This window comes from Amphimedon queenslandica, unplaced genomic scaffold, assembly GCF_000090795.2.
Source record: "Amphimedon queenslandica unplaced genomic scaffold, v1.1 AMPQUscaffold_13200, whole genome shotgun sequence".
In the NCBI taxonomy this organism is placed as follows: Eukaryota; Metazoa; Porifera; class Demospongiae; order Haplosclerida; family Niphatidae; genus Amphimedon; species Amphimedon queenslandica.
In genome coordinates, this window is record NW_003546564.1 from 1 (window position 1) to 11,129 (window position 11,129).

Below are 11,129 nucleotides of genomic sequence, written 5' to 3' on the forward strand. Positions count from 1 at the left end.
TCCTACTACTTTTTCATTTTTAATGTTTTTTATTTACTTGTTTCCATTCTTTTTTCTTAAATTAATAAATTACTTTCTGTTATGATTATGTGGTTAAGTTAATCATATTCATGCTAATCACATGTGCATAAATTAAAATGGCGTCAAACTACAAGCCCACGCGGTGCTGCAGCTGGAATTTGTCTTCCATTGTTCTCTGTCTTTGCTTCTTTTTGAAGCCACTTGTCCAGTTCTTGACCCAAGCCCAGAGGGGTGATGTGAAAGCCAACTTGAGCCGTTCTCTGGCTTAAAAGATTTCCGTGTTGATAGAAGAAAGATGAAAGAAGAAGAAAAAGTCTGAAGAATTTTGCAGAAATTTGAATTTGGGCCTATTCTCCAAAAAAGCTCCCGCTACAGTACAGTCCACTTTAAAGGTACCAGGAGAATCGCTCAGTGAAGGAGAGCTCATCTAAGCCATTTATAAGGCTGTACAACGTAAGATAAAAGAGATATAAGTGTTTGAAAATCATAAAAACGGCCGCCATCTTGAAAAACCAACCTCAATCCTACATATAGGCTACCACCTATATAATAATACTATATACTTCATTAGCTATTAGTAATTCTAATACTGCTCAGTACATTTGATGCAGCAATCAATATCTGTATTGGTATATGTGTAGAATTCTTAACTAATGTAAAGAATACTACTCTATCAATTAAGGCAAAGCTAGGAATGCTCAGAGTAGATAAGCACTAGTATATATGTCTATTGTAACTGGATGTGTAGTGAATAACAATCCAGGGCGCCGTAGCCAGGAACTTAAAACAGGGGGTTCGGAAATTGCTGCGCGCAAAGCGCGCAGCGAAAATTGTGACGAAAATGGGCGTGGTTGGTAGGCGTGGTCTTAATTTACGCATCTCAGCCATGTGCTGACTCAGCTAAAATGGTTATCTGTGCTTCTCGCTGTTGCCAAAATGCTAATCCTGCTTTTGCAGTGCTGTTCTTCATGACAAGAGCTAATCTAAAACTTTTTTGCAGCTACAACAGGGGGTTCGTCTGAACCCCCCGAACCCCCCCTGGCTACGGGCCTGCAATCATAAGCATTAGTACAGCAATAAGCACTTTACTACTAATTCTGCAATACAGGTTTGTTAATCAGTGTGCATAACTAATGTTTATATAGTCCTGCAGGCTTCACGAGGTAGTTGAAGCTGTCATTTAACACCAGGATCTTTGGCATCAATAAAGAAAATTTAGTTAACCTTCCTTGCTGTTGGAGAAGTCTTTGGATAGCGGTTTAGTCTTATCCTGCTAAGCGTTTGCTAGAAATGAGCAGAGTTGCTCATAGCCACCTTTTTATTTCATTTTGACCACACCTGCTTTCAATGAAGATTAGGCTATTTAACTTTAATAATAGTTAGACGACCCTATGCCTGTACATACATACAGACAGACAGACCTTTTCTCATCTTAGTGGGCTTCGCCCAATTATTGTATTGTTTATATAGCTAATTTACTGAGCATTGTGTGTAACCTCACCTCCATACACATGCAACTCATTTTTTAGAAATTAATTTTTATAAAAAAAACAACAACAACACTACTCTTGATTCTACACAATGAATAAAAACTTGCAAGCATTATTCTATAGCTACTGAGCATAAATCTCATAATAGCTAACAGGAACATCTTCATTATCAGTTCCCTCATCTCCACACACCCTCAACTCAATATAGTCAGTAGTGGTAGTGTTACCATAGTCTCTGTGAAACCATGGGATACCAGGAACATTACAACAAGCTGTTTCTTCAGAACCACAATCTTGACCATCCCAGAGTGGATCAGATGTATACAATTGCTGTTGATATGTTCCAGAAACAAGTGCTGTTTCACAGTAATAATGATCACCAACAAATGATTGAGCTTGTTGTGTAGAATCGTCAGCACAAGGACAAGTGTAAGTAGGATATTGAGCTCCATTAAGTCCAGCCATTAATGTCCAGACATGTTGACGAGGAGACCCACGAGTAATACTTACACCATCAACATAATCAGCATTCAAATTACTGTGATTAGTACCATGATTGTATACTGCATCAGGAGATGCATATTGATATCCAGTTACTCTACCACACACCTGAGAATAACTGATACCATTAGATGGGAACTGAACTGATACGCAGCTACCACTGCTTGTTACTGGTCTACCACAAGCTCTAACTCCTTCTGACTGGTACAGTCTAAACCCAGAAGGACAGTTCACTGTAGAGTCATTCATATCCAGATATGCTATTCTTGTCCATCCTCCTCCTGAACCACACAACTCCTCCATATTACAGTAAGCAGTATACGTTGATCCACTAGCTGATACTAATATATAATAACCCGATGGACTGGTAGGTAGCAGATTTTTTATTTGCTTGCAAGACATTGCAGAACCAAATGATGAATTATGTGCCAATAAAAGGTGTATCATGACCAAAAATGTATCATCAACTACTCCAGCAGTAGAGGTACTGGTGTCTTGTATATTAGAGAGAGTGTTCACTATGCTGGTATGAGATTGACTGTTAGATGTAGCAAGTGTTTCCAATAAGTTTGTATTGTTGTTCAATGAAGTTTGAATTAGAGAAAGAACTTGTGCAGAATTTCCAATTCTAGCATCAATACCATGAAAGCTGTTATTAACTTTTATCAGACTTTCCATGTTGTCCTGAGCAAGTGCATTAGTGTTTTGAGTGACATTGGTAATACGATAAAGGAGATCATTAGTATATGTATTGTTGACTTTAGTGTTGATTTCATGAGCTATACCAACCAGAAGAGCCAATTGCTCAATGCTTCCCTGCACAAGAGCCTTGGTGCTGTTAGAAATATTGTTTGTAAGAATAGTGGCCTGATGAAGTTGGTCTGTATTGTTAACTTTTGTGTTGGTTTCGTGAGCTATATCAACCAGAAGGGCCAATTGCTCCATACTTCCCTGCACAAGAGCCTTGGTGCTGTTAGTAACATTATATATAAGAACAATAGCCTCTAGAAGCTCATCTGTATTGTTAACTTTTGTCTTTATTTTTTCTGTCATACCAACTAGAAGGGCCAATTGCTCAATGCTTCCTTGCACAAGAGCCTTAGTGCTGTTAGCAACATTGTTTGCAAGAACAGCAGCCTCAAGAAGCTCATCTGTACTGTTAACTTTTGTGTTGATTTCTTCCGTTATACCAACTAGGAAAGCCAATTGCTCAATGCTTCCCTGCACAAGTGCCTTAGTGCTATTCGTAACATCATTTGTGAAGATAGCAGCCTCAAGAAGTTCATCTAGAAGGGCCAATTGTTCAATGCTTTTTTGCATAAGAGCCTTGGTATTGTTAATAACATCAATATCATCAATTCTTTTATGAATTTCTTGAGCAAAGCGAATGATGGATTCATTGCATTGACACATTTGATTGTTGTTAGTAGCAGTTAGACCATCATTTGCAGCACCAGTAGCAGCGGGACTGCATTCAGCAGATGATTGTGATATTATAAAGCCAGACATAGCCACCGAAGCGACAAGCAATAGCAATATAATGGCTAGTAGGCAAATCACTATGCGAAGTGGCCATTTGTCTTCAGTGTATTTCTTGCTGTGTTGAGGTGGTACTTGATGCTCTTGTTCTTGATTAGAAGGTAGTATCTTCATTTCGTACATCATTGTGTCATCATTTGTGGAATACTGATTCTCTTCAACGTGACTCTCCATTGTTGCTTCTATTCTAAGTAATATTTACTTCAGCTAAAGCTCTGCTTTATATACAGCCTACCACAGATTATTAAAAGTCAGGTGACTAATAGTTAACATGAATATATGACACAAGCACATGCACTCAGCTTAGATAAATGTCATAGATTCAAAAAAATTTGAGCAAATGTACTACATGTACATGTATATAAGCAGAAGTATAGACCTTTTAGTAGGCTTTAGATGTAACATGACTTTCAGAGTATTAGCTACATGTAAAACTTATTATTTACAGTATTGTATTATAATTACATTCTTCTCTATTTTCAATATGGAGAAGTAATGCAAGAGTATACATGTACATGCATTCAAATTACTTCAATGATTTGTTGATCAATTGTGTAGAGTACCTCATTGATTATGTAAAACTAAAACACACTTATTAATTCATCAACGCCAACAATGAAATTAGAACTTACTAATTTTATAAGCACTTAATTTATTGTATGGTGTTTGTATAGTAACTAGTAAGTTTTGACATGTAATTGGCTCAGAAGTAAGGCGCTATGTTTTATGATGTAAATCAGTTCACTTTTCTCTTTAACAATATCACCTAGAGTAGATAATAGTTAGAGAGAGTGTCGAACTGCACTATGCTAGCTGGAATATGACCGCGTAGAACTAAGTCACGTGAGACCTGAAGCGTGGGTGTACCTACTAAAAGCACGTGTAGAAGTTTGCATAAAGAACAGTGGAGAACACTTGAAGAAGCTTTAGACATCATACTAGTGCACTTTATAATCCCGCTGAAGCCTGTTATGCAGTACAGCTATAGCAGAGACTCCAAAACGGCCAGTAAACCTTGTTGAGCAAACTAGGCAGGGATTTTTCCCTACTCAGCCACACCCAGTATGTGAGAATTCTCAAAGATGCACAAGAAAGTTCTACGTGGTCATATTCCAGCTAGCATAGTGCAGTTCGACACTCTAACTATCATCTACTCTTGATATCACTTATAGTATAGTACACGTTTGTGTATGTAGCATGACATTAGCATTTTTAGATGATATAGAGGAGATCGTGATATCAACTTTATATACATGCAGTATCATTAGCCAGTATGTATTATAAGTTGCATTCTTCTTTATTTCTAAATAATTATAATACATGTATGATACATATTCATGCAAGAGTATGTTTATCATCAGTTGCAGAAGTGATCGAGCCTGATTGATTGCATGTACGTAAAATGCAATTATTTGGTGGACGACAACAAGGAAATTAGAACTTACTAATTTTGTAAGCACTTACACGGAATGCATCTCTTCTGTATGCATAGCAATTAAGTAGTAAACTTAGACATATAATTAGTTACGCTCAGAAGTAAGGCGCTAGATCATGCTGCAGTTCTGACCACAACCACTGTTATTGCATGAAGTGCGCAATTATTTTATTTATAATATTTAATTAAAGTACAAAGGTTAAGTCAATCCTTAGACTACTGCATGTTTAAACCAGGCTGTAAGTTATGGACTGATGTGATAATTTTTCATAATTATTGTATTGTTTATATAGCTGATTTGCAAAGCAATTGTATGTAACCTCACCTCCATACACGTGCAACTCATTTTTTAGAAATTAATTTTTATTAAAAAAAACAACACTACTCTTGATTCTACACAATGAATAAAAACTCACAAGGATTCGGTGTTCTACAGCTACTGAACATAAATCTCATAATAGCTCACAGGAGTGTCTTCATTATCAGTTCCCTCATCTCCACACACCCTCAACTCAATATAGTCAGTAGTGGTAGTGTTACCATAGTCTCTGTGAAACCATGGGATACCAGGAACATTGCAACAAGCTGTTTCAGCAGAACCACAACTTTGACCATCCCAGAGTGGATCAGATGTGTACAATTGGTATTGCCAGCCACCAGTAGCAACAGCTGACTCACAGAAATAATGATCACCAATGAATGATTGAGCTTGTTGTGTGGAGCCAGTGGCACAAGGACAATTGTGATTAGTATTCACACTTTGTTCATAATTTCCTGCCATTAGTGTCCAGACATGTTGACGAGGAGACCCACGAGTGATACTAACACCATCAACATAATCAGCATTCAAATTATTGTGATTAGAACCATGTCCATTGTGCACTGCATCAGGAGATGTATATTGATATCCAGTTACTCTACCACACACCTGAGAATAATTGATACCATTAGATGGGAACTGAACTGATACACAGCTACCACTGCTTGTTACTGGTCTACCACAAGCTCTAACTCCTCCTGACTGGTACAGTCTAAACCCAGAAGGACAGTTCACTGTAGAGTCAGTCATATCCAGATATGCTAGTCTTGTCCATCCTCCTCCTGAACCACACAACTCCTCCATATTACAGTAAGCAGTGTAATATGAACTGGAAGTTTTCAGTAGATACACACCAGATGGGCTGTGGAGTTGTTCCTGTTTGATCTCATTACAAGATGTAGGTAGTAGTTCTTGTACCACTATTAGTATATCATCAACCACTCCAGCAGTAGAGGTACTGGTGTCTTGTATATTAGAGAGAGTGTTCACTATGCTGGTATGAGATTGACTGTTAGATGTAGCAAACATTTCCAATAAGTTTGTATTGTTGTTCAATGAAGTTTGAATTAGAGAAAGAACTTGTGCAGAATTTTCAATTCTAGAGTCAATACCTCGAACACTGTTATTAACTTTTATCAGACTTTCCATGTTGTCCTGAGCAAGTGCATTAGTGTTTTGAGTGACATTGGTAATACGATAAAGGAGTTCAATAGTATATGTATTGTTGACTTTAGTGTTGACTTCTTGTGCTATACCAGCCAGAAGGGCCAATTGCTCAATGCTTCCCTGCACAAGAGCCTTGGTGCTGTTAGTAACATTGTATGTAAGAACAGCAGCCTCAAGAAGCTCATCTGTACTGTTGACTTTTGAGTTGATTTCATGAGCTATATCAACCAGAAAGGCCAATTGCTCCATACTTCCCTGCACAAGAGCCTTGGTGCTGTTAGTAACATTGTTTGCAAGAACAGCAGCCTCAAGAAGCTCATTGGTGACTTTCCAATTGATTTCTTCAGTTATATCAAACAGAAGGGCCAATTGCTCAATCCTTCCCTGCACAAGAGCCTTGGTGCTGTTGGTAACATTGTATATAAGAACAGTAGCCTCAAGAAGCTCATTGGTGACTTTCCAATTGATTTCTTCAGTTATATCAACCAGAAGGGCCAATTGCTCAATACTTCCCTGCACAAGAGCCTTGGTGCTGTTAGTAACATCATTTGTCAGAACAACAGCCTCAAGAAGCTCATCTGTATTGTTGACTTTCCAGTTAATTTCTTCAGCTATATCAACTAGAAAGGCCAATTGCTCAATACTTCCCTGCACAAGAGCCTTGGTACTTATAATAACATTGTTTGTAAGAACAGCAGCCTCAAGAAGCTCATCTGTACTGTTCACTTTTGTATTGATTTCTTCAGCTATATCAACTAGAAGGGCCAATTGCTCAATGCTTCCTTGCACAAGAGCCTTGGTGCTGTTAGTAACATTGTTTGCAAGAAGAGCAGCCTCAAGAAGCTCATCTGTATTGTTAACTTTTGTGTTAATTTCATGAGCTATATCAACTAAAATGGCCAATTGCTCAATACTTCCTTGCACAAGAGCCTTGGTCATGTTGGTAACATTGTTTGCAAGAACAGCAGCCTCAAGAAGCTCATCTGTATTGTTGACTTTCCAGTTAATTTCTTCAGCTATATCAACTAGAAAGGCCAATTGCTCAATACTTCCCTGCACAAGAGCCTTGGTACTTATAGTAACATTGTTTGTAAGAACAGCAGCCTCAAGAAGCTCATCTGTACTGTTCACTTTTGTATTGATTTCTTCAGCTATATCAACTAGAAGGGCCAATTGCTCAATGCTTCCTTGCACAAGAGCCTTGGTGCTGTTAGTAACATTGTTTGCAAGAAGAGCAACCTCAAGAAGCTCATCTGTATTGTTAACTTTTGTGTTAATTTCGTGAGCTATATCAACTAAAATGGCCAATTGCTCAATACTTCCTTGCACAAGAGCCTTGGTCATGTTGGTAACATTGTTTGTAAGAACAGCAGCCTCAAGAAGCGCATCTGTACTGTTAACTTTTGTATTGATTTCTTCAGCTATATCAACTAGAAAGGCCAATTGCTCAATGTTTCCCTGCACAAGAGCCTTGGTACTGTTAGTAACATTGTTTGTAAGAACAGCAGCCTCAAGAAGTTCATCTGTACTGTTAACTTTTGTGTTAATTTCATAAGCTATACCAACTAGAAGGGCCAATTGCTCAGTACTTCCCTGCACAAGAGCCTTGGTGCTGTTAGTAACATTGTGTGTAAGAACAGCAGCCTCAAGAAGTTCTTCTGTACTGTTAACTTTTGTGTTGACTTCTTCAACTATATGAACCAGAAGGGCCAATTGCTCAATGCTTCCCTGCACAAGAGCCTTGGTGGTGTTGGTAACATCATTTGTAAGAACAGCAGCCTCAAGAAGTTCATCTGTACTGTTAACTTTTGTGTTGACTTCTTCAACTATATGAACCAGAAGGGCCAATTGCTCAATGCTTCCCTGCACAAGAGCCTTGGTGGTGTTGGTAACATCATTTGTAAGAACAGCAGCCTCAAGAAGTTCATCTGTGTTGTTGACTTTTGTATTAATTTCTACTAGAAGGGCCAATTGCTCAATGCTTCTCTGCACAAGAGCAAGATCAATATTACCAATCCTTTTATGAATTTCTTGAGCAAAGTGAGTAATAGATTCGTTACATAATTGGTACATTTGATTGTCAGTAGCAGTCAGACCAGCACTAGTAGCACCAGTAGCAGTGGCACTGCATTCAGCAGATGATTGGGATATTATAAAACCACACATGCCCACTAAAGTGATAAGCAGTAGCAACATAATGGCTAATAAGCATATCACAATACGGAGTGGCCATTTGTCTTCAGTGTATTTCTTGCTGTGTGTAGGTGGTACTTGATACTGATGCTCTTGCTCTTGATTAGAAGGCAGTGCCTTCATTTCATACATCATTTCTTGCAGCACTTCATCACTTGTGGAATACTGATTCTCTTCAATGTGACTCTCCATTGTTTCCTTTATTCTGAAAGAACTGCAGCAATAGCTAAAGCTCTGCTTTATATACAGCCTACCACAAATTATTAAAGTCAGGTGACTACTAGTTAATATGAGTATATGGCACAAGCACATGCACTACAGTACAGAGTCTTGGCCAATTTTTGCCAAAAATGAAAAGGAAGAGTTGTTCATTTTTATAATTTTTCCTGATATATAAACTTATGTTGTGTAGAAAGCTTGAACTGATCCGATCAAATTTAGATTTTTTATGAATTTTTAAAAGTTGCTAAAAATCCAATTTTGATTGGGATCACTCACAAATGATCAACATCAAAATGAAATTAGAACTTAATAATTTACTAAATACTCACTGATGAAGTTCTTATTTTGTATAGTGTCTGTGTAAGTTTTGACATATAATTAGTTAGCCTCAGAGGCAATTCTGACCACAATCACTTTACTGCATGAAGTGAGTGTTCCTTGATTATTATTAATGATATTTTAAAAAATAGCTGTATTTGCAAATTAAAGCACAATTTACTAAATGCTAGTTAATAGCCCTAATGGCTGTCAACACAATACTATAGGATCACTACTAGCCCTAATGGCTTAACTGCATGCATGCTATAGGTATAGCAATTCATTTGGCATACAGTTCACACTTACACAGAATGCACCTCTTCTGTATGCATAGTAATTAAGTAGTAAACTTTGACATAATAATTAGTTACGCTCAGAAGTAAGGCACTAGAACATGCTGCAGTTCTGACCACAACCGCTCTTATTGCAAGAAGTGCGCAATTATTATATTTAGAATATTTTAATTAAAAGTACAGAGGTTAGGTCAATCCTTATACTGTGTTTACACTAGCTTCTTTAACTGAGCCAGCCCTGTTTAAAGTGGGCCAGCACAGTTTCATTTGATAGTGTAAACAGTAATCAAACTGAGCTGGGCCAAACAAGGCCAGCATGGTTAGTACAGCAGGGCCAGCTCAGTCTGGTTCAGCATGGTTTGGCCCACTTCTGTAGTGTAAACGCAGCATTAGACTACTACATGTATAAACCTATAAGTAATGGACTGATTCCATTTTTTAAAATAATAAAACATTAAGGAGCTCGTCCCCCCCAGGCACACTATTAATGTGCTGTATGACCTTCCTTGCTGCTAGAGAAGTCTTTGGATAGCAGTTTAGTGTTATCTTGTTGAGCATTTGCTGGAAATGAGCACAGACCGAATAGCTGCCATTTTATTTCATTGTGACCACACCCACTTTTAATGCAGATTAGGCTATTTAACTTTAATAATAGTTAGACAATACGGACTCACTCTCATCTCAGTGGACTTTGCCCAATTATTGTATTGTTTATATAGCTGATTTGCTGAGCATTATATACAACCCCACCTCCATACACGTGCAACTCATATTTTAGAAATTAATTTTATAAAAACAACAACAACACTATACTCTTGATTCTACACAATGAATATAAACTTGCAAGCATTGTTCTATATAGCTACTGAACATAAATCTCATAATAGCTAACAGGAGTGTCTTCATTAGCAGTTCCCTCATCTCCACACACACTCAACTCAATATAGTCAGTAGTGGTAGTGTTACCATAGTCTCTGTGAAACCATGGGATACCAGGAACATTACAACAAGCTGTTTCAGTAGAACCACAACTTTTACCATCCCAGAGTGGATCAGATGTGTACAACTGGTATTGCCAGGCATCGCCAACAATTGCTGTTTCACAGTAATAATGATCACCAATAAATGATTGAACTTGTTGTGGAGAATCATTAGCACAAGGACAAATGCGTGAACTATATGCAGCTCCATTAAGTCCAGCCATTAGTGTCCAGACATGTTGACGAGGAGACCCACGAGTGATACTAACACCATCAACATAATAGCTATCCAAGTTATTGTGATTAGAACCCTCATTGTACACTGCATCAGGAGATCCATATTGATATCCAGTTACTCTACCACACACCTGAGAATAACTGATACCATTAGATGGGAACTGAACTGATACACAACTGCCTCCACTTGATGTTGCTCTACCACAAGCTCTAACTCCTCCTGACTGGTACAGTCTAAACCCAGAAGGACAGTTCACTGTAGAGTCATTCATATCCAGATATGCTAGTCTTTTCCATCCTCCTCCTGAACCACACAACTCCTCCATATTACAGTAAGCAGTATACGTCGATCCATTAGCTGATGCTAATACATAATAACCTGATGGACTTGTTGGAAACAGATTTTTGATTTGC

General features: G+C 37.9%; 1 protein-coding gene across 1 annotated transcript in view; it reads right to left on the reverse strand.

The window, feature by feature from the left end:
- Nucleotides 1–3,802: 3,802 nt before the first annotated feature.
- The window catches only part of LOC109584539 (uncharacterized), a 23,197-nt gene continuing 15,870 nt past the window's right edge, over nt 3,803–11,129 (reverse strand). The window contains exons 2-5 of the mRNA XM_020000307.1: nt 7,792–8,020; nt 7,387–7,632; nt 6,664–7,227; nt 3,803–3,810 (exon numbers count right to left, since the gene is read on the reverse strand). Of these exons, the coding sequence (XP_019855866.1) occupies nt 3,803–3,810; nt 6,664–7,227; nt 7,387–7,632; nt 7,792–8,020 (1,047 nt within the window). The remainder of the gene's footprint in view (nt 3,811–6,663; nt 7,228–7,386; nt 7,633–7,791; nt 8,021–11,129) is intronic.